This window comes from Manis pentadactyla, chromosome 16 (genome assembly GCF_030020395.1).
Source record: "Manis pentadactyla isolate mManPen7 chromosome 16, mManPen7.hap1, whole genome shotgun sequence".
In the NCBI taxonomy this organism is placed as follows: Eukaryota; Metazoa; Chordata; class Mammalia; order Pholidota; family Manidae; genus Manis; species Manis pentadactyla.
Genome location: NC_080034.1, coordinates 41,692,450 through 41,714,855, shown reverse-complemented (window position 1 = coordinate 41,714,855; position 22,406 = coordinate 41,692,450). Strand labels below are relative to the sequence as shown.

Below are 22,406 nucleotides of genomic sequence, written 5' to 3'. Positions count from 1 at the left end.
GGCAGGGATGACTCAGCTCAAAAAGACACAGTAGAAAGAAACACCTAGAAATATGCTTTTATCTGTGCACATAGAGACAGGCCTGCACCTCTGAAGCATCAGTCCTTGGAGGGTGTCTTAGGGGGTGATGGGAAGTCCTAGGTCATGGCTTCCACGTACCACATGGGCAGGAAAGTATAGGGTGCATCTCGATGTTCAGATACCGTGACTGGGCTGCCAGGCTCCCAGGAGAAGAGGTAGATGAGTCTGGGAGGCAGATGGAATCATGAGTTGAGGGCTGGAGGCTGAGCTTATGGGGCCGAGGAGGAGGGGCAGAGCTGAATGCCTTACCTGGGGTCATCCTGGACAACTGTGTTCTGGGCAAAGCTAAGGAAGGCAGCACAGAAGTTCATACACACAGAGGGATTCCAGCTGTTACGGTCATTCTGCAGAGGGCCAAGGAGGAGGCAGAAGACTGGCAGTGATGGTGAGGGAGGTGGGAGAAGGGGCAGGTGGACTGCAACCCTGGGTACTGGATCTGCGGTCTTGGCGTTGGGGGGATAGGAGGGAGCTGTGATGCCGTTGCCTTACCCTGATGTGTTCAAACATCTCCATGGTAGGAAAGGTCTTGAGGGAACAGGCGAAACCCTCTGGGTTACGGAAGCCAGCAACAACATTTGGGACCCCCAAAAGGAATGACTGAGCCCACCATTTCAGAAGTTTGTGTCTGTCAAGAAAGACACGGGGTCAGTGCAACAACATCCTCCACCCTCCTGCCTTATCCTCTTCCCCAAGTCCCTTTCTCAGCTGTTGATTCTAGACCTTGCCCTGACCACTCCCATCCTGAACCTGTAGAAGCTCCTCCACTGGCCTGGGCTGTGCATCTCCTTGGAGGTCTTGAGCTCCACATAGCAGGTGGGGGGCTGTGTGGATGGTGCCCGGGGGTCTATGCAGTCTACCTCCCCTGAGAAGAGCAGAGGGTGGTTTCCCAGACGGCTGTGAAGCACAGAGCAGAAGGCCACATTGGTGTTAACTTCCCCAGAGGGGTCTGGGGAGCCTCCGGGTTTGTCTGCACAAGAAGAGAAGCAGCAGCAGGATGGCGGCTCTCAAATCTCTAGGGAAGGGGAAGGAGGCTACAGAGTAGGGGCAACTCTCACCTGCACACATGTATTGCTCAAACTTGTATCCCATGTACATAAGCTCCCGGAGGAGGGGTGGCCGAGTAAGCCTCTGAGCCCGAGCAGCTGGTGTTTCTACCTCACTCAGGTACAACGTCCCCTGGAACCGGGAGGCCGCCAGCTGCCAGCCATCCTGCCGCTCATATGGCGTCGTCAGCAGTTTTGTCAGGTGCCCCCGCCATGTCACGATAGCCCCTGCCAGCCAGCCTGGACCCCTGAGAGGGAGGAGTTATAGGATGAAGGTCTGACACAAGCATTAGCTCAGATGACTCCCACAAAGAATAGTCTAGGTTCCTTCTAAGGACTGAACTCACTCCAGATTTGCTTTCCTAATTTTATAGGGTAGGTGCAGGTTCTAGATCTACTTGTGGGTGTGCTTTGCTCACCCCTCCAGTTGGCCGCGGTGCTCCAGGAGCCAGTGTAGCAGGTGGTCCAGTCCCTCTCGGACCTCCTCATCTCGGGGCTGGTATCGATCAGGGTATCCATCTCTGAGGTCAAAGTTGGGGCCTTGACCATTGGTTGGGGGTGGGCTGTAGTAGCGCAAGGCTCGAGCATCTCCATGGTACTGGCGTTGTGCATCCAGGGAGAAGCAGCCCAGTTCCGAAGGGCGTTGGTAGAAAGGAAAGGGCCCAGAGTAGAGGGCAGGGTTTGTGGATAGTGAGGGTGTTGGGCAGGGAAGTTTGTTCCAAGGCTCAGCTACTTCTGTCTTCCCTGCTCCTCCCTCGGTAGCTCCTCTGGGCTCCATGAGGTCCTGAGATTGCGAGGTGTAAGATAAATTCTAGCCGAAATAAGCAGGCGAAGAGAGGCAACAAAGGGCCAGGTAGTTTCTTTGAATGCAAATACCAGGGCGAGATTTCCCCAGTCTATAGAAATGGAGGCTGGGGAATTCGCACGTAAGTAGACAGGCAGCGAGTTTTTAAAGAAGGTAGGGGGAGGCAGAGCTTAGATTTTACAGCGGCGCGAGGATTGGTTAGCCTAAGGCACATTTTTCAGGTTGGGAGGGGGCAACAGCCGGGGACTTTGACACGTCATCAGTGTCCGACGTGCTTGCTCCTCCCATCAGTGCCCTCAGCCTTACACGAGGAACTTCTCCTTTTACAGAGGCCTGGAGAAGGGACACTTCAGGTCCGAACTAAGTGAGCTTCCTGAGTGTCAGGCTCTCGTCTTGAAACGTGAAGGCTCTAGACCCTCAAACAGAGCCAAGGCCAGGAGCACAGCCCACCTTCTCTGACCTATCCAACAGTCACAGTGAAGTTAGTAAGGATTTGGGCTCAGATCATGGATCTGGTAACCTCAAATCCCGCCAACCTCGACTTCCACCTTCTTAGGGCTAATATGCCAAGGACGGTTGGTCAGAAGTCGAAAAGGTATGCAAAGCTGGTTTTCCGCCCTCAGTGACGCAATCATTCAGCGACAGTGGCGGGCAAAGCCCTAGTGGCGCGCCAGTGGGAGGTGCACTTTATCCCAGAAGTTGCTGTCTGCACAGCATCCCTCACGGTCCCCAAAGCTCGCGGAGGAAGCCATTCAGCAGTCGAGTGAGGCCTCGGCCTGAGGAGGTGTGGCCGGAATCGGCATTGGCACCGCCCTTCCCAGCAGGGGCGCCAGAGATGACTAGTTGACGCTTCTTCCGTCACACGTCATCCCACTTCCACTGGTCCGACTGTTCTCCAAGGAGGGACGCCCGGAGCCTATACGTCACTGCTCTGCGCCGGAAGACTCTGTTTTTGGGGTTTTCTTCCCTCAACACCTACCCCTTCCCCGGTCCCAGAAGGTCTTGGGATATGAGCCGGAAGAGGCATCGTCTGGTCCCAGAGACCTTTGGACTGAAGAGGCGGAGGGAACAAGTACCTATAGAGGCAGTTCCTGTAAGGGGCGAGTCAGGTAACCATGGCAACCCTGGGATGGGGCAAAGACCCCAGCCTGGAGCCGCCTTGGCCCCGGTAACTTTGTTGGGAGAAAGGCGGCCCCGCAGTCGTACTCCGCCCCGGTTCCTGTCTCAGTGTCCCGGTCTCTCTGCCCAGGGTCGGCGCGCGCTGCAGTCGCGGAGCTGGTGCAGCTGTTCCCGCGAGGCCTGTTTGAGGACGCGCTGCCGCCCATCGCTCTGAAGAGCCAGTTGTACAGCCTCCTGCCCGACCGGACGGTGGCTGACCGGCAGCTGGTGAGGGGCGCCAGGGCGACCGACAAAAGCTTCCCTGCTTCGCGGGTACTCTCGCGGTCCCCCTTCACTCAGACACTCAGTCGGCCCGCCAGCTATTCTGTCTTTCAACAAGCGTTAGGGCTTTCTGGGCAGACACTGCAGTGCCACGGAGAACGCTGCAGACCCTGTTAAAAGACCCTCGGGCGGTAGAGAGCATGCCAAATCATGAAGGCGGAAGAGGGAACCTTTTGGGGAATCAGTAATCGGGGATGGTAGAGCCTATACAGTGCGGGCCGGCAGACGTCAGATTACGACGGGCGTTGTGCATCAGTGTTGTTTCCATCTGACCCTTGAAGGCGATGAGCTGGTAGACAGTGTTAAACGAGATCTGTGTGTTGGATGGATTGGAGGTAGTGAGATGAGGCAGGGAGATCCCTTAGGAAGATAACGCAGCTGAGAACTGAAGGTCTAAATTAGGGTAGTGTAGTAGGGAAGGAGAGGATGTGGCTTGAATCTGTCTAGTCTCTGGGAAGATTGGCGCGTTTGCAGGACCATGATCCAGCAGGTCCAGCGCTGGGACAAGGCTTTGCTTCAGGGTCTGCAGTTGGGTCTGCAGGTTGTGAGCCTGTTACCAGGTGAGTGGATAAGTTTGGCTCTTTCCAGGCCCCTGAGAGGGCTCCCACCAAGCCATTCGTTGGGTCCTCGGTTGGCAAGAGTGTCTCTGGACTTTGACTGCAGGGGGCTGGAAACAAATCATAAGGTGGTGCATGAGGCAGGGAGATCAAATAGCAAGTTGCTGCAGCTGAGAACTGGTGAAGGCCTAAGTTAGGGCAGTGTAGGAGGGAGGGAGAGGAGGAGTGAGGGGGAGGGATATGGACAGTGTGAAGAGGAAGGAGTCCGGCATTACTCAGATTTGCCAGATGACAGATAGACTGAGTGATTGGTGGAGTGAATAGGGAAGGAGCACATTGAGTCTGGGGGGCAGCTGATGCGTTTAATTTTGTATCAGTTAGTAGTTGAAGGTACTTGTGGAGCATCCTAAGGCAAATGTGTAGTAGACAGTTGGATATGAGAGTTTGGAGAGAATTATGGGTCAGTGATACAGAATTGGAAGTCATGGAGATATGAGTCATGGTTCAGTCTGGGGATGTGGGTGAGATCGGGTAGGAACAGTGAGTAGAGGAGTGATATTTGACTTTTTTACAAACGTAAGAAGATAATGAGAGCTATGGTTGTTTCTCTCCAGGAAAATGCATATATGCCACATATGTATAAGGTATGTGTACACTTAGGGGAGGGAAGCGGTGTTTCACAGATCTTCTGAGGCCCAAGATTAAGGACCTCAGGTTTAGAGTGAAAAATAATAGGGCCAAGTCCACAATGCTGGGAGATACCAACACTTAATGTAGTTTTTCTCAAAGTATGTCCTGAATTCCACCTGTATCAGAATTACCTGGGCTGCTTATTAAAAAATGCAGGTTCCCAGGACTCACTCAAGGCTAGTGAATTAAAAGATCTGTTGGACCTGGGAATCAACACTTTTGAACTGTTTCCTCAAGTGATTTTTAATGTGCCTTAAAGTGGGAGATCCCCTGATATAAGGGAAAGGCAGAGGAAGAGGAGTCTGTGAAAGAGGCTGAAGAGGAATTGCCAGAGTTAGGAGGAACCCAGGAAGAGGCCTATTGAGAAAGGAAAGATTTTCTTTTTTTTTTTTGAGAAAGGAAAGATTTTCAGTAGTAATTGGTAGTGTCAATCCTGTGATTCAAGGCAGTGGTCTGTGAAGAGGTCAGGTAAAATAAGATCCAAAATCTGTCTGCTGGATTGAGCAGGCGGGTTAATAGCAACCTGTCAGGAAGAGAAGACAAGAAAAGGAAGACAGAGACTAGCTTCAGTCTCATGAAGAAGTGAGGCACATGGAAACTGTTCCTTATAGATTTTTTTTTTTTTAATCTACTAGTGTTAGCTTACGTTTTTTAAAAGCTTTAAAAATTGCACAAAGAAAAATAAAAACATGAACAACACAATTTAAAGACTGTCTATAAAGCAAATACCCATTTAACCACCACCCAAGGCAGACTATTGAACATGGCAAACATCCCACGTATACTGCTCTCTCTGATCAAAATGCCTCATATCTCTGGGAAGTAATTATGATCAGGACTAGTATGATAATTGTTCCCTTGGTTTTCTTTATACCACCTATGTGTTTATAAACACCATAGCTTAGTTTTACCCACTTTTGAACTTGATACAAACAAAATCATATTGTATGTATTTATCTATGTCTTGTTTCATTAGATGAATGTTTTTGAGGTGCTTCCCAGTTGCATGTAGCTATAGTTAATTCATTTTCATAGATTTCTCTTTTATGACTATATCCCATTTTGTCAGTTCTAATGAAAGAAATTGCATTTTTCTTGGTATTTGTCCATTTCTTCTAAATTTTCAAATTGATTGACATAATAGTCTCATTTGTAGGATGTGTAGTGATGACCCTTTTTTCATTCTTTATATTGGTTATCTGTACTTTTACTAGATTTCTTCCCTACTTTTTCTTGGTCACTCTCCCAGTGGCTGATCAATTTTAATGATCTATAAAGAATTAAAGTTTAGCTTTGTTGCTATCTGTTGTATGCCTGTTTTCTATTTCATTAATCTGTTTCCCTTCTACTGTTGGGTTTGTTTTAATTTTCTCTTCATTAGCTTTCATCCTCTCTTTTCTAACATATGCATGTCAGGCTGTAGTTTCCCTCTTTGTGTGTGTGTGTGTGTGTGTGTGTGTGTGTGTGTGCGTGCATGTGCGTATCTCCCAAGTTTTGATAAATATTTTCATTATCATTCAGTTCAAAATATCTTCTAACTTTTGTGGATTTTTTTTTCTTTGACTCATTGGGTTGATTAGAAAAGTATGTCTTAATTTCTAAACATTTTCTTATTACCTTGTTACTGATTTTTGGCATAAATGATATTGTTGTCAGAGCACATGCAGAATATGATTCCAGTCATTTGAAATTTATTGAAACTTGCTTTGTGCTATATGGTCGGTTTTGGAAGATATTCTATGTGTATTTGAAAAGCGTATGTATTATTCAGTTGTTTCTCAGTAACCAAAGTTATTGAAAGCTGCTTATTTTGTCTGTTATATTAGTTTATTTGAATTCAGTTACTGTACTTTTGTGATCATTGATTTGTTTTTGTTTCTTTAAATATCTTTTCTCCCTTATCTTTTTTCTTTCCTCTTGGGACTCCAATTAAACATATATATTGGACCTTCTATTTATATACTTTAAGCCTCTAAGCTTCCTGTCTGCATTTTCAGTTTCTTTGCTTTATTCTGCTTAGTTTTTCTTTTATCTGACAGATTAATAGCTTTTTATTCAGCTGTGCCTAATCCATTAAACTTATCTATTGTTCTTTTTTCTTCTTTTTTTTATTAAGGTATTATTGATATACACTCTCATGAAGGTTTCACATGAAAAAACAATGTGGTTACTACATTTACCCATATTATCAAGTCTCCACCCATAACCCATTGCAGTCACTGTCCATCAGTGTAGTAACATGTCACAGATTCACTGTTTGCCTTCTCTGTGCTACACTGTCTTCCCCATGACCCCCCACACCATGTGTACTAAACATAATACCCCTCAATCCCCTTCTCCCCCTCCCCTTTGGTAACCACTAGTCCCTTCTTGGAGTCTGTGAGTCTGCTGCTGTTTTGTTCCTTCAGTTTTGCTTTGTTGTTATACTCCACAAATGAGGGAAATCATTTGGCACTTGTCTTTCTCTGCCTGGCTTATTTCACTGAGCATAATATCCTCCAGCTCCATCCATGTTGTTGCAAATGGTAGGATTTGCTTCTTTCTTATGGCTGAATAGTATTCCATTGTGTATATGTACCACATCTTCTTTATCCATTCATCTTCTGATGGACACTTAGGTTGTTTCAATATCTTGGCTATTGTAAATAGTGCAGCGATAAACATAGAGGTACATATGTCTTTTTGAATATGAGAACTTGTATTCTTTGGGTAAATTCCAAGAAGTGGGATTGCAGGGTCAAATGGTATTTCTATTTTTAGTTTTTTGAGGAACCTCCATACTGCTTTCCACAATGGTTGAACTAGCTTACATTCCCAGCAGCAGTGTAGGAGGGTTCCCCTTTCTCCACATCCTCACCAGCATTTGTTATTCTTAGTCTTTTTGATGCTGGCTATCTTTACTGGTGTGAGGTGATACCTCATTATGGTTTTAATTTGCATTTCCTTGATGATTAGTGCTGTGGAGCATCTTTTCATGCGTCTGTTGGCCATCTGAATTTCTTCTTTGGAAAACTGTTTCTTCATATCCTTTGCCCATTTTTTTTTTTTTTTGGTAGATAATTATTTTTTATTGAAGGGTAGTTGACACACAGTATTACATTAGTTTCAGGTGTACAACACAGTGATTCAACATTTATATACATGATAATTCTAGGTACCAGCTATCACCATACCAAGTTGTTACAGTATTTTGACTATATTCCTTATGCTATAAATTACATCCCGGTTACTTATTTATTTTACAATTGGAAGTGTGTATATGTATATAAATATATATATATATATATATATATATATATATATATATTTTGTGAGGGCATCTCTCATATTTATTGATCAAATGGTTGTTAACAAAAATAAAATTCTGTATAGGGGAGTCAGTGCTCAATGCACAATCATTAATCCACCCCAAGCCTAATTTTCATCAGTCTCCAATCTTCTGAAGCATAACGAACAAGTTCTTACATGGAGTACAAATTCTTACACAGTGAATAAGTTACATGGTGAACATTACAATGGCAGTCATCACAGAAACTTTCAGTTTTGCTCATGCATTATGAACTCTAAACAGTCAGTTCAAATATGAATATTCATTTGATTTTTATACTTGATTTATATGTGGATACCACATTTCTCTCTTTATTATTATTATTTTTAATAAAATGCTGAAGTGGTAGGTAGATACAAGATAAAGGTAGAAAACATAGTTTAGTGTTGTAAGAGAGCAAATGTAGATGATCAGGTGTGTGCCTGTAGACTATGTGTTAATCCAAGCTAGACAAGGGCAATAAAACATCCACGTATGCAGAAGATTTCTCTCAGAACGGGGGGGGGGTTCTAAGCCTCACCTCTGTTGATCCCCAATTTCTCACCTGATGGCCCCCCTGCGACTCTGCCTGTCTTAGGTTGTTCCTCCCTTGAGGAATCTTACCCGTCTCTGGCTAACCAGTCATCATCCGGGGCTATACAGGGAAATGGTAAGTTGGAGAAGCCTTATTGTTTGAAAAGGTTAGCTTTTTGCTTCTTTGCATATTTATGCCCTGTGGCTTCTATGCCCAACATTTGTCTTGAGGTGTCTTTACCACTTGGAAGAATTATGATACTCGGTAAATTCGACATGTGGCACGAATTCTACTTAAGGGTTGTAATTAGGAAGGAAGAAGAAAACCTATAGAAGTAGCAGGCGGAAGAAAACATGGGAAGATTGATTATTTCTTTGACATATCTTCTTGTAGAGTAACTTCAGCATGTATAGGTTTTAAACTACTAATTAAATTGTGCACACACATTAACATAATAGGAGTACAGTTACGTAACCAAAGCACACCTGTAATTACGATCCATCTCCAGTGAAACCAAGAAAACCAGTTAGGCACCTTAGGCATTTGTGAAAACTTATCTATGATATGCTGGATATTGTCCAACTGAACTTGAACAGTCTGAGAGAAATCAGACAAATTAAAACAACCCATTCCTGGGGACTGTTCACATCCCATATGTTCTTTTAACAATAAATAGTCTGTAGTTGTAAGATTTTGGAGCGCTACAATTTGCACTTCTCCTAATTCTTGGTTGAATTCCAACAGTATAGATCCAGTCAAATTTGTTGTTTTACTGTATGCACAGGCCAGCTTAGATATCTCCTTCTTCATTCCCATGGCAAGTCCAGGAACTGGTGGGATGAGTGCATCTACAGTTGTAGCAGTGCGTGGATCTTTGTTGGGGTTTTTTGATGATCATCTTCTGGCATGAGTCTTCCAGAGAGTGCTGATGTTGGAAGTTCTTTTTCATACCGTATCTTACTTGATTTTTGGGGTAGCCAAATTAGGCTTTGATCCTCTGTATAAACACAAACAGGCCCTTTGCCTACACTTTTATATGCCCTTTATACCCTTGTGTAGAACTCATTGGAGGACACCACACAGGAACTGCCTTTTTTTTTTTTTTTTGGTATCATTAATCTACACTTACATGACAAATATTATGTTTACTAGGCTCTCCCCTATACCAGGTCCCCGCTATAAACCCCTTTACAGTCACTGTCCATCAGCATAGCAAAATGTTGTAGAATCACTACTTGCCTTCTCTGTGTTGTACAGCCCTCCCCTTTCTCCCACCCCCCCATGTATGCTAATCTTAATAGCCCCCTTCTCCCCCCCCCCTTATCCACCCCTACCCACCCATCCTCCCCAGTCCCTTTCCCTTTGGTACCTGTTAGTCCATTCTTGAGTTCTGTGATTCTGCTGCTGTTTTGTTCCTTCAGTTTTTCCTTTGTTCTTATATTCCACAGATAAGTGAAATCATTTGGTATTTCTCTTTCTCCGCTTGGCTTGTTTCACTGAGCATAATACCCTCCAGCTCCATCCATGTTGCTGCAAATGATTGGATTTGCCCTTTTCTTATGGCTGAGTAGTATTCTATTGTGTATATGTACCACTTCTTCTTTATCCATTCATCTATTGATGGACATTTAGGTTGCTTCCAATTCTTGGCTATTGTAAATAGTGCTGCAATAAACATAGGGGTGCATCTGTCTTTCTCAAACTTGATTGCTGCGTTCTTAGGGTAAATTCCTAGGAGTGGAATTCCTGGGTCAAATGGTAAGTCTGTTTTGAGCATTTTGAGGAACCTCCATACTGCTTTCCACAATGGTTGAACTAACTTACATTCCCACCAGCAGTGTAGGAGGGTTCCCCTTTCTCCACAGCCTCGCCAACATTTGTTGTTGTTTGTCTTTTGGATGGCAGCCATCCTTACTGGTGTGAGGTGATACCTCATTGTAGTTTTAATTTGCATTTCTCTGATAATTAGCGATGTGGAGCATCTTTTCATGTGTCTGTTGGCCATCTGTATTTCTTTTTTGGAGAACTGTCTGTTCAGTTCCTCTGCCCATTTTTTAATTGGGTTATTTGTTTTTTGTTTGTTGAGGTGTGTGAGCTCTTTATATATTCTGGATGTCAAGCCTTTATCGGATGTGTCATTTTCAAAGATATTCTCCCATACTGTAGGGTTCCTTTTTGTTCTATTGATGGTGTCTTTTGCTGTACAGAAGCTTTTCAGCTTAATATAGTCCCACTTGTTCATTTTTGCTGTTGTTTTCCTTGCCCGGGGAGATATGTTCAAGAAGAGGTCACTCATGTTTATGTCTAAGAGGTTTTTGCCTATGTTTTCTTCCAAGAATTTAATGGTTTCATGACTTACATTCAGGTGTTTGATATATTTTGAGTTTACTTTTGTATATGGGGTTAGACAATGGTCCAGTTTCATTCTCCTACATGTAGCTGTCCAGTTTTGCCAGCTCCATCTGTTGAAGAGACTGTCATTTCGCCATTGTATGTCCATGGCTCCTTTATCAAATATTAATTGACCATATATGTCTGGGTTAATGTCTGGATTCTCTAGTCTGTTCCGTTGGTCTGTGGCTCTGTTCTTGTGCCAGTACCGAATTGTCTTGATTACTATGGCTTTATAGTAGAGCTTGAAGTTGGGGAGTGAGATCCCCCCTACTTTATTTTTCTTTCTCAGGATTGCTTTGGCTATTCGGGGTCTTTGGTGTTTCCATATGAATTTTTGAATTATTTGTTCCAGTTCATTGAAGAATGTTGCTGGTAGTTTCATAGGTATTGCATCAAATCTGTATATTGCTTTGGGCAGGATGGCCATTTTGACTATATTAATTCTTCCTAGCCACGAGCATGGGATGAGTTTCTATCTGTTAGTATCCCCTTTAATTTCTCTTAAGAGTGACTTGTAGTTTTCAGAGTATAAGTCTTTCACTTCTTTGCTTAGGTTTATTCCTAGGTATTTTTTTTTTTGATGCAATTGTGAATGGAGTTGTTTTCCTGATTTCTCTTTCTGTTGGTTCATTGTTGGTGTATAGGAAAGCCACAGATTTCTGTGTGTTGATTTTGTATCCTGCAACTTTGCTGTATTCTGATATCAGTTCTAGTAGTTTTGGGTTGGAGTCTTTAGGGTTTTTTATGTACAGTATCATGTCATCTGCAAATAGTGACAGTTTAACTTCTTCTTTACCAATCTGGATTCCTTGTATTTTTTTGTTTTGTCTAATTGCTGTGGCTAGGACCTCCAGTACTATGTTAAATAACAGTGGAGAGAGTGGGCATCCCCGTCTAGTTCCCGATCTCAGAGGAAATGCTTTCAGCTTCTCGCTGTTCAATATAATGTTGGCTGTGGGTTTATCATAGATGGCCTTTATTATGTTGAGGTACTTGCCCTCTATTCCCATTTTGCTGAGAGTTTTTATCATGAATGGATGTTGAACTTTGTCAAATGCTTTTTCAGCATCTATGGAGATGATCACGTGGTTTTTGTCCTTCTTTTTGTTGATGTGGTGGATGATGTTGATGGACTTTCGAATGCTGTACCATCTTTGCATCTCTGGGATGAATCCCACTTGGTCATGGTGTATGATCTTCTTGATGTATTTTTGAATTCGGTTTGCTAATATTTTGTTGAGTATTTTTGCATCTACGTTCATCAGGGATATTGGTCTGTAGTTTTCTTTTTTGGTGGGGTCTTTGCCTGGTTTTGGTATTAGGGTTATGTTAGCTTCATAGAATGAATTTGGGAGTATCCCCTCCTCCTCTATTTTTTGGAAAACTTTAAGGAGAATGGGTATTATGTCTTCCCTGTATGTCTGATAAAACTCCGAGGTAAATCCATCTGGCCCGGGGGTTTTGTTCTTTGGTAGTTTTTTGATTACCGCTTCAATTTCGTTGCTGGTAATTGGTCTGTTTAGATTTTCTGTTTCTTTCTGGGTCAGTCTTGGAAGGTTGTATTTTTCTAGGAAGTTGTCCATTTCTCCTAGGTTTCCCAGCTTGTTAACATATAGATTTTCATAGTATTCTCTAATAATTCTTTGTATTTCTGTGGGGTCCGTCGTGAGTTTTCCTTTCTCGTTTCTGATACTGTTGATTTGTGTTGACTCTCTTTTCCTCGTAATAAGTCTGGCTAGAGGCTTATCTATTTTGTTTATTTTCTTGAAGAACCAGCTCTTGGTTTCATTGATTTTTGCTATTGTTTTGTTCTTCTCAATTTTATTTATTTCTTCTCTGATCTTTATTATGTCTCTCCTTCTGCTGACCTTAGGCCTCATTTGTTCTTCTTTTTTCAATTTTGATAATTGTGACATTAGACCATTCATTTGGGATTGTTCTTCCTTTTTTAAATATGCTTGGATTGCTATATACTTTCCTCTTAAGACTGCTTTTGCTGTGTCCCACAGAAGTTGGGGCTTAGTGTTGTTGTTGTCATTTGTTTCCATATATTGCTGGATCTCCATTTTGATTTGGTCATTCATCCATTGATTATTTAGGAGCGTGTTGTTAAGCCTCCATGTGTTTGTGAGCCTTTTTGCTTTCTTTATACAATTTATTTCTAGTTTTATGCCTTTGTGGTCTGAAAAGTTGGTTGGTAGGATTTCAATCTTTTGGAATTTACTGAGGCTCTTTTTGTGGCCTAGTATGTGGTCTATTCTGAAGAATGTTCCATGTGCACTTGAGAAGAATGTGTATCCTGTTGCTTTTGGATGTAGAGTTCTGTAGATGTCTATTAGGTCCATCTGCTCTACTGTGTTGTTCAGTGCTTCCGTGTCCTTACTTATTTTCTGCCCAGTGGATCTATCCTTTGGGGTGAGTGGTGTGTTGAAGTCTCCTAGAATGAATGCATTGCAGTCTATTTCCCCCTTTAGTTCTGTTAGTATTTGTTTCACATATGCTGGTGCTCCTGTGTTGGGTGCATATATATTTAGAATGGTTGTATCCTCTTGTTGGACTGAGCCCTTTATCATTATGTAGTGTCCTTCTTTATCTCTTGTTACTTTCTTTGTTTTGAAGTCTATTTTGTCTGATATTAGTACTGCAACCCCTGCTTTCTTCTCGCTGTTGTTTGCCTGAAATATGTTTTTCCATCCCTTGACTTTTAGTCTGTACACGTCTTTGGGTTTGAGGTGAGTTTCTTGTAAGCAGCATATAGATGGGTCTTGCTTTTTTATCCATTCTATTACTCTGTGTCTTTTGATTGGTGCATTCAGCCCATTAACATTTAGGGTGACTATTGAAAGATATGTACTTATTGCCATTGCAGGCTTTAAATTCGTGGTTACCAAAGGTTCAAGGTTAGCCTCTTTAGTATCTTACTGCCTAACTTAGCTCACTTATTGAGCTGTTATATACACTGTCTGGAGATTCTTCTCTCTCTTCTTATTCCTCCTCCTCCATTCTTCATATGTTGGGTGTTTTGTTCTGTGCTCTTTCTAGGAGTGCTCCCATCTAGAGCAGTCCCTGTAAGATGTCCTGTAGAGGTGGTTTGTGGGAAGCAAATTCCCTCAGCTTTTGTTTGTCTGGGAATTGTTTAATCCCACCATCATATTTAAATGATAGTTGTGCTGGATACAGTATCCTTGGTTCAAGGCCCTTCTGTTTCATTGCATTAAATATATCATGCCATTCTCTTCTGGCCTGTAGGGTTTCTGTTGAGAAGTCTGACATTAGCCTGATGGGTTTTCCTTTATAGGTGACCTTTTTCTCTCTAGCTGCCTTTAAAACTCTTTCCTTGTCCTTGATCTTTGCCATTTTAATTATTATGTGTCTTGGTGTTGTCCTTCTTGGATCCTTTCTGTTGGGGGTTCTGTGTATTTCTGTGGTCTGTTCGATTATTTCTTCCCCCAGTTTGGGGAAGTTTTCAGCAATTATTTCTTCCAAGATACTTTCCATCCCTTTTCCTCTCTCTTCTTCTTCTGGTACCCCTATAATACGGATATTGTTCCTTTTGGATTGGTCACACAGTTCTCTTAATATTGTTTCATTCCTGGAGATCCTTTTATCTCTCTGTCTGTCAGCTTCTATGCGTTCCTGTTCTCTGGTTTCAATTCCATCAATGGCCTCTTGCATCCTATCCATTCTGCCTATAAACCCTTCCAGAGTTTGTTTCATTTCTGTAATCTCCTTTCTGGCATCTGTGATCTCCCTCCGGACTTCATCCCATATCTCTTGCATATTTCTCTGCATCTCTGTCAGCATGTTTATGATTTTTATTTTGAATTCTTTGTCAGGAAGACTGGTTAGGTCTGTCTCCTTCTCTGGTGTTGTCTCTGTGATCTTTGTCGGCCTGTAGTTTTGCCTTTTCATGGTGATAGGAATAGTCTGCAGAGCTGGGACGAGTGACGGCTGGAAGGACTTCCTTTCTTGTTGGTTTGTGGCCCTCCTCTCCTGGGAGAACAGCGGCCTCTAGTGGCTTGTGCTGGGCAGCTGCGCGCAGACAGGGTTTCTGCTTCCTGCCCGGCTGCTATGGAGTTTATCTCCGCTGTTGCTGTGGGCGTGGCCTGGCTCGGGCAGCTGCTCCAAAGTGGTGGAGTTGCGTTGGAGGGGGAGCGGCTGGGAGGCTATTTATCTCCGTTAGGGGCCTCCCTGCTCCCTGCAGCCCAGGGGTTAGGGTGCCCAGCGATCCCAGATTCCCTACTTCTGGATTAAGTGACCCGCCCTGCCCCTTTAAGACTTCCAAAAAGCACCCGCCAAAACAAAACGACCACAAAAAAAAAAAAAAAAATTTTAAGAATTAAAAATTAAAAAAATTAAAAATGGCCGCTCATTTTTCTTTATCTCCGGCGCCAGCCTCAGGCATCTGCTCACCAGTCTTGCTGCCCTGTTTCCCTAGTATTGGGGTCCCTATCCCTTTAAGACTTCCAAAAAGCGCTCGCCAAAACAAAACAAAAAAAAAATAAATGGCCGCTCGCTTTTCTTAAGTCCTCCTGCGCCAGGCCTCCGGTACCCTCTCACCGTTCTTGCTGCCCTATTTCTCTAGTATCCAGAGCCCTGCGCATGCACTGTGTCTGCGCTCTGGTCCGCATGGCGGGGGCTGGGTGTTCAACAGTCCTGGGCTCCGTCTCCCTCCCGCTCTGCCTATTCTTCTCCCGCCAGGAGCTGGAGGGAGGGGCGCTCGGGTCCCGCGGGGCCGGGGCTTGTATCTTACCCCCTTTACGAGGCACTGGGTTCTCGCAGGTGTGGATGTGGTCTGGATGTTGTCCTGTGTCCTCTGGTCTTTATTCTAGGAAGAGTTATCTTTGTTATATTTTCATAGATATATGTGGTTTTGGGAGGAGATTTCCGCTGCTCTACTCACGCCGCCATCTTGGCTCCACCGCCTCTCCCTTTGCCCATTTTTTAATCTGCTTATTTGCTTTTTGGGTGTTGAGGCATGTGAGTTCTTTGTATATTTTGGATGTTAAGCCCTTGTCAGATAGGTTGTTTACAAATATATTCTCCCATACTGTAGGATGCCTTTTTGTTCTATTGATGGTGTCCTTTGCCATACAAAAGCCAGCCTTTTAGTTTGATGTAGTCCCACTTGTTTTCATTTTTGCTTTTATTTCCCTTGCCTGAGGAGATGCATTCAGGAAAAAGTTGCTCATTTTTATATTCAGGAGATTTTTGCCTATGTTGTCTTCTAAGAGTTTTATGGTTTCATGAGTTACATTCAGGTCTTTGATCCATTTCAAGTTTACTTTTGTGTATGGGGTTAAACAATAATCCAGTTTCATTCTCTTGCATGTAGCTGTCCAGTTTTGCCAACACCAGCTGTTGAAGAGGCTTTCATTTCCCCACTTTTATGTCCATTATTCCTTTATTGTATATTAATTGACCATATATGGTTGGGTTTATATCTGGGCTCTCTAGTCTGTTCCATTGGTCTATTCTGTTCTTGTGCCAGTACCAAATTGTCTTGATTACTGTGGCTTTGTAGTAGAGTTTGTGAAGTTGGGGAGCATAATTCCCCCAGCTTTATTCTTCCTTCTCAGGATTGCTTTGGCTATTTGGGGTATTTTGTGGTTCCATATGAATTTTAGAACGATTTGCTCTAGTTCATTAAAGAATGCTGTTGGTATTTTGATAGGGATTGCATTGAATTTGTAGATTGCTCTAGGCAGGGTGGCCGTTTTGACAATAATAATTCTTCCTATCCATGAGCACAGGATGTGTTTCCATTTATTGGTATCTTCTTTAATTTCTCTCATTCATGCCTTGTAGTTTTCAAAGTATAGGTCTTTCACTTCCTTGGTTAGGTTTATTCCTAGGTATTCTATTCTTTTGATGCAATTGTGAATGGAATTGTTTTTCTGATTTCTCTTTCTACTAGTTCATCGTTAGTGTATAGGAATGCAACAGATTTCTGTGTATTAACTTTGTGTCCTGCAACTTTGCTGAATTCAGATATTAGTTCTAGTAGTTTTGGAGTGGAGTCTTTAGGGTTTTTTATGTACAATATAATGTCATCTGCAAACAGGGACAGTTTAACTTCTTCTTTACCAATCTAGATGCCCTTTATTTCTTTGTGTTGTCTAATTGCTGTGGCGAGGACCTCCAGAATTATGTAGAGTAAAAGTGGAAAGAGTGGGCATCCTTGTCTTATTCCCGATCTTAAAGGAAAAGCTTTCAGCTTCTTGCTGTTAAGGATAATGTTGGCTGTGGGTTTGTCATATACGGCCTTTATTATGTTGAGGTACTTGCCCTCTATACCCATTTTGTTGAGAGTTTTTATCATGAATGGATGTTGAATTTTGTCAAATGCTTTTTCAGCATCTATGGAGATGATCATGTGGTTTTTGTCCTTTTTGTTGATGTGGTGGATGATGTTGATGGATTTTCTAATATTGTACCATCCTTGCATCCCTGGAATAAATCCTCCTTGATCATGGTGGATGATTTTTTTTGATGTATTTTTGAATTCAGTTTGTTAATATTTTGAGTATTTTTGCATCTATGTTCATCAGGGATATTGGTCTGTAATTTTCCTTTTTTGTGGTGTCTTTGTCTGGTTTTGGTATTAGAGTGATTCTGGCCTCATAGAATGAGTTTGGAAGTATTCCCTCCTCTTCTACTTTTTGGAAAACTTTAAGGAGGATGGGTATTAGGTCTTTACTAAATGTTTGATAAAATTCAGTGGTGATTATCTATTAAGTTCTTAATTTTATTTGCCTTATTTTTCAGTTCTAGAAGTTATACTTGGATGTTTTTCAAATCCATTATGTAAGTAAGTTCCTGCCAAAAATTTCCATCTTGGCTTTTGTTTCAGCATTTTAAGCATAGTTAAAAAAATTTTTTTTTAATAGTCTCCTTTTGGTTATTCCACTACAGTATGTCTTTTGGGGTCTGTTTCTGCCATCTCTTTCTTTTGAATTTTGTTTCCTTTGTGGCCCAGTTAATTTTATGTGCTGGACAGATCTGTCTGAATCAGCAAATGCCCTCGATGTCCCAATTACTTCTGTGAATTCTTGTTTTCACTTAGATATTATATTTGGCTATTAATTCCCTATTATCTTGTGAGCTCTTTACTACTTAAACAAATTTTAAAATAATATATTTTATCCAGCATTTTAATTAATTTCAGTGGGTGGGTTGGTTCTTGCTGTATTCTTGGAAACAGAAAGCCTGGTTTATTTTTAATTGTTTTAGACATTTTATGCCATTCTCCTTCCCACCTTCTGCCACCCAAAATCTACATTTTTAATCCTTGAAGCCAAGGTCTGTGTTGTAATCACTATTTTATCTTGCTGTCTGGCATATGATTGGGAAATACGTACTGATTGTTTGATGGATAACTAATGAGGTGGGTGTATGGAGAAGTGGGAAGCTAATTGGAAAAGACTATTTGTAATCCACCTGATTGATTCTCTTCTCATAGTTTTCCATTTCTTATGTTAGGCAGGAAAATAGATATGAGCAGGGTGGAAAGAGAATAAGGCCAGGAAAGCCCACTAAAAAGATCCAGAGTTAATCAGTTAAAGCTCAAAAAGACAGGAGCAACTTGGCCTGGAATGTTTGAATATTCCCCAGATAAAGGAGGGTACCTCAGCACAGCCCATGTCTTTATTGTGTTAATCATGCAGGTTCAACTTATTTTTTTAATTTTACCTATATGCTGTTTTTTTCTCCTTCGGCCCTAATCAAGTAATTTGCAACCCAGGCAACTAATTTAGCATGCATGCTTAGCCGTAAACAACATAATAAAAGGCAGGAAGGATTCCATCGTAAAGGTGAGATTGTATTTTAATACCCAGGAAGTTAAGAAGTAAGATTCTTAATTTACTCTTTAGCAAACAAACAGTAACTCAGCCCACCTTGGGGGGTGGGCAGGCAGTCTTGTTTGATATGCTCCCAGACCAAGATGCTGGTATCCCAGGGAGAAATCAGAGCAGTAATTCCTTGTGTTAAGTTAATTTTAAATAGTCAGAGACCACTTAACAAGTCTGCACCCCCAGCCCTTAGTCACATTCCTGAAGAATCCTTAAAAGGGGGAACCCCCAGCCTTTCAGGGTACTCCTCTCTGGGATTGCCTGCACTTTCTAAGTGCGTAACTTTTTTTTTTCCAATCTTTCAGCACCCCTCTCTCTGAGGTCACCCACACTTTCTAAGTGTGTAACCTTTTAATCTTAAACTTTTCCCCACCTTTAGAGGGGCCTCTTCTCTGGGGCAGCCCACACTCCCCTTTCTCCAAGTGTGCTCCTTTTTGTCTTAAACTTCTCACTGCTCAACTTGAATGTATTGTCTCTGTGCCTTTCCAGTTGTAAGTGTTTTTGTTACTTTGCTTTGTCATTCTAATCTTCCGGATTTTCGTTTAAACCTTCACTCTCTCTGTTCCATCTCAGACAAGGAGGGAGGGGCTGCTGAGAGCTCAGACCTGGGCTTGCAAATTACGTTCGCCTAGGTGGCCAGGAGCTGCAGTTTAGTCATGCTCTTCAGTAGCCTGCCTGAAAGTCTCCCTTCACCTATAGGAAGTTCACAGAACATAATCTCGCTCCATCCAGTGCTCTGCGGCTCCCCCAAAGCCTGGGGCAGTAGTGTCTCAGTTCCCACGCCCTGCAGATACAAGCTGAGCTGGACGCTGGGTGACACTGGCCTGAGGAGTCAGTAGAGTTATACCCCATGCTGAGTAGCTGTTAATGAACTTCTTTATTATTCTATTCTGTCATTTCCTAACACTCACTTTAATGAATTCCTTCCTCACTTTATACTGACGTCCCTGTGTCTCCGAACTGAACAACCCTTAACACTTAGAGAAAAAGTCCCCAATATTAGTAATCAAAATCTCCCTGCCCAGAAGTGCTCACAGTTTGGCAGAGCATCTTACCCTGACACCCTTCTTTTCACTCCCACCTCTCTGGAAACAGAAGGAGCTTCAAGAGCAGGGGGAGGTCAGAATCATTCAGCTAGGCTTTGACTTGGATGCCCATGGAATTATCTTCACCGAGGACTACAGGACCAGAGTGCGTGTAACTGTGTTTGTGTTTGTGTGTGTATCATGGTTGGGGGTGGAGGGTGCTGGGGAATGGCAATAAAAAGAACAAAAGAGACAATTTCCTTACCCCATGTCTCTCTAAGAGGGCACAGGGCTCTGGTAAGTAGTAATATGAGGGAGAGGAATAGTTGGAAAAATATGAGAGGTGGAAGGACATAAACAAAAGGGAAAAAATAGGAAGATAAATGTTGGTCCTGGGGATAGAGGCCCAGGGAAAGTGAGGGTAGCCCCAGACCACATCTCTCATCTCTGGTTTCAGGTCCTCAGGGCCTGTGATGGCCGACCATATGCGGGAGCAGTGCAGAAATTTCTGGCTTCAGTGCTTCCAGCCTGTGGGGATCTTAGCTTCCAGCAGGACCAAATGACACAGACCTTTGGCTTCAAGGACCCAGAGATTACGTGAGACTTGGGGGAATCAACAGAATCAGGCATCTGCTATCTCCCTTGTCTCTCCAGTCCCATCCAGCCTGACCTTTTCCTTCTGGTGAATCTGATAAAAGAATGACTTTTTTTCTTAGTAAAATGACCTAAGTTTGTACTCCTCCCCTAAGAGAGGAGCCTATCTTGCCTGGGGCCTTGGAAAGATCTCTGAACTAAAATTCAGGAGGTGGGGATGGCTAATCAAATGCATCCGGGGGCTTGGCAGGAACTGTAAATACCTGATGGGAATCCTGGCAAGATGAAGATAATAGAGAATGTTGGGCACTGTGGTGCCCCTAAAGCGTTCATATTAAAAACAAAACAAAACACAACACTGGGCAAGAGCTAAAAAAAAGTATCATTACAGGGATTGTGTGTGTGCCTGGCTCAGCCTCCCTCCTTTGTATCTGTGGTCTACATGAAAGCATTATATGAACATTTTAGTAAGGTGTGGGAGGGTGAGCACAGAAGAAAGGCCCTTATTTCTCCCTTCGGGGTGGGACTGAGAGTGTCAGGGCACGTAGTCATGGATGGCTTCTGAGAGGAGAAGCTGTTTTAGTGAACAAGTAAAAGTAACAGGAAAATAATGAGCCGGAGCGGGCAATGCATGTAGGGGACTGGAGCAAGCAAGGGCACAGGGCAAGGGCACTGAATAGCAGGTGTGATCAGCGAACTGCATTTGGTGGGCTTTTGTTATTGAGTCTTTTGCGTGGTTGCCCTTGTTTATAGAGACTTAAGTTACTTAAGTCAAGACATTAGTGGGCAGGGAGAGAGGGTCCTCAGAGCTAAGGCCTCACCTCTCCTGGCTCTCCACCCCCCTTAGGCAGCTGGTGAATGCTGGAGTCCTCACTGTCCGTGACGCTGGGAGTTGGTGGTTAGCTGTGCCTGGAGCTGGGAGATTCATTAAGTATTTTGTTAAAGGTATCCTGTCTGCAGCTCAAGCTCTTTGCCCTTCAGGAGCACCTTTTGGTGGCTCCTCAGGGCCACAAGCCTTATTACCCTTTCCAATCTCCCATGCTGCTTCCTCCAGGGCGCCAGACTGTCCTTGCCATGGTCCGGAAGGCCAAGTACCGGGAACTACTCCTCTCGGAGCTCCTGGGCCGCCGGGCACCTGCTGCAGTGCGACTTGGCCTCACCTACCATGTGCACGACCTCATTGGGGCTCAGCTGGTAGATTGGTGAGTCCCACTCCCAGCCTCTGGCAGACGACAGAGCAGCCACCCAAGGCTGGGTTCCTTCTTCATTCATGCTTCCTTCACTAGTGAAATCCAGCCCCCTTCAGTCTTCTCTACATTCCTGGTCAAGTTCTGAGTTCTCCCTAGACCTTGGGCTTAGGTATCTGGCTCCAGCCTTGTCTTTCTCTTGCACAGTGTCTCCACCACTTCTGGAACCCTCCTCCGCCTGCCAGAGACGTGAGGATTCTGCTTGTTGCATATCTCTCCAGAGTACGAGAGGAGCCCAGGAGTACTGCCCAGTGGTGGCTGAGACAGGGTCACCTAGGGCAGGCTTGGGAGCCAGGAAGAGTTTTGGGCTCATGTCCATGCAAACGTTGAGATGTAACTGCTGCTGTTTACCTGGGCTCTGACCCAGTGGTGGGGTTGGGCAATGCTTCTCCATCCGTCCATGGATGTGGAGCCAGAAGCCATTCCAAGGCCATGGCTGTTGCCTTTCATGCAGGAAGGTACTGCTGTTACTCTGTCTTGGTATAGGATGATGGGGTTTTTAGGGAGGCTGGTGAGAGGATGGTACTCTCCCTTGCATGTTACACTGAAACTGCCAAATAAAGTACTTCTGCCTCTTCTGTTTCCTGGGTGTCTTTTTTAATGTGATGTGTGTTTGGGTGCCTCATTTGGGGGTAGAGGTAAAGCCAAACTTGGGCCTAAGCTTTGCCTCATTGTTCAGAGAGAGAAATGGATATTGAGGTCAGTTCTCCCTGTGGGATGCTGGATCTAAACCATGGAATTTCTGTTAAGTGTGTTCAAAAAGCAAAGGCCTAGTGTAGTTCCTTTTTGTGGGGATTATAGTTAAGAGACACATGTCTCAGTACTTTGTTTTATT

General features: G+C 43.5%; 2 protein-coding genes across 6 annotated transcripts; one reads left to right on the top strand and one right to left on the bottom strand.

Annotated features, from left to right (window-relative positions):
• Nucleotides 1–41: 41 nt before the first annotated feature.
• Nucleotides 42–2,666, bottom strand: DXO (decapping exoribonuclease). Of its 3 annotated transcripts, none has more exons than XM_036875508.2 (7): nt 2,450–2,666; nt 1,544–1,935; nt 1,137–1,372; nt 829–1,048; nt 571–706; nt 331–425; nt 42–246 (listed from the first exon to the last, which is right to left on the bottom strand). In XM_036875508.2, exons 2-7 carry the CDS (start codon nt 1,900–1,902, stop codon nt 138–140), a joined length of 1,155 nt encoding a protein of 384 aa, XP_036731403.2. In that variant the 5' UTR covers nt 1,903–1,935; nt 2,450–2,666; the 3' UTR covers nt 42–137. The 3 variants fall into 3 exon arrangements, with proteins under 3 accessions (XP_036731403.2, XP_036731404.2, XP_036731407.2); XM_036875509.2 differs by having other exon boundaries at nt 1,544–1,908; nt 2,450–2,648; XM_036875512.2 differs by lacking the exon at nt 2,450–2,666 and having other exon boundaries at nt 331–366; nt 1,544–2,051.
• A 30-nt stretch (nt 2,667–2,696) lies between these two features.
• Nucleotides 2,697–22,153, top strand: STK19 (serine/threonine kinase 19). 3 transcript variants are annotated; one of them, XM_036875514.2, is made up of 7 exons: nt 2,697–3,038; nt 3,179–3,315; nt 19,801–19,896; nt 20,188–20,327; nt 21,172–21,269; nt 21,379–21,526; nt 21,719–22,153. In XM_036875514.2, exons 1-7 carry the CDS (start codon nt 2,939–2,941, stop codon nt 21,762–21,764), a joined length of 765 nt encoding a protein of 254 aa, XP_036731409.1. In that variant the 5' UTR covers nt 2,697–2,938; the 3' UTR covers nt 21,765–22,153. The 3 variants fall into 3 exon arrangements, with proteins under 3 accessions (XP_036731409.1, XP_057349689.1, XP_057349690.1); XM_057493706.1 differs by having other exon boundaries at nt 3,179–3,360; XM_057493707.1 differs by lacking the exon at nt 19,801–19,896.
• The last annotated feature ends 253 nt before the right edge of the window (nt 22,154–22,406 follow it).

Bases quoted from the DNA above. Each gene is read 5' to 3' on its own strand.
- DXO (XM_036875508.2), bottom strand. From the start codon at position 1,902: ATGGAGCCCAGAGGAGCTACCGAGGGAGGAGCAGGGAAGACAGAAGTA. The intron at 1,049-1,136 runs GTGAGAGTTGCC...CTTCTTGTGCAG, and splicing joins TGAGCAATACATGTGTGCAG to ACAAACCCGGAGGCTCCCCA. The intron at 426-570 runs GTAAGGCAACGG...GGCCCTCTGCAG, and splicing joins AGATGTTTGAACACATCAGG to AATGACCGTAACAGCTGGAA.
- STK19 (XM_057493706.1), top strand. From the start codon at position 2,939: ATGAGCCGGAAGAGGCATCGTCTGGTCCCAGAGACCTTTGGACTGAAG. The intron at 20,328-21,171 runs GTGAGACTTGGG...CACCCCCCTTAG, and splicing joins TTCAAGGACCCAGAGATTAC to GCAGCTGGTGAATGCTGGAG. The intron at 21,270-21,378 runs GTATCCTGTCTG...TGCTTCCTCCAG, and splicing joins CATTAAGTATTTTGTTAAAG to GGCGCCAGACTGTCCTTGCC.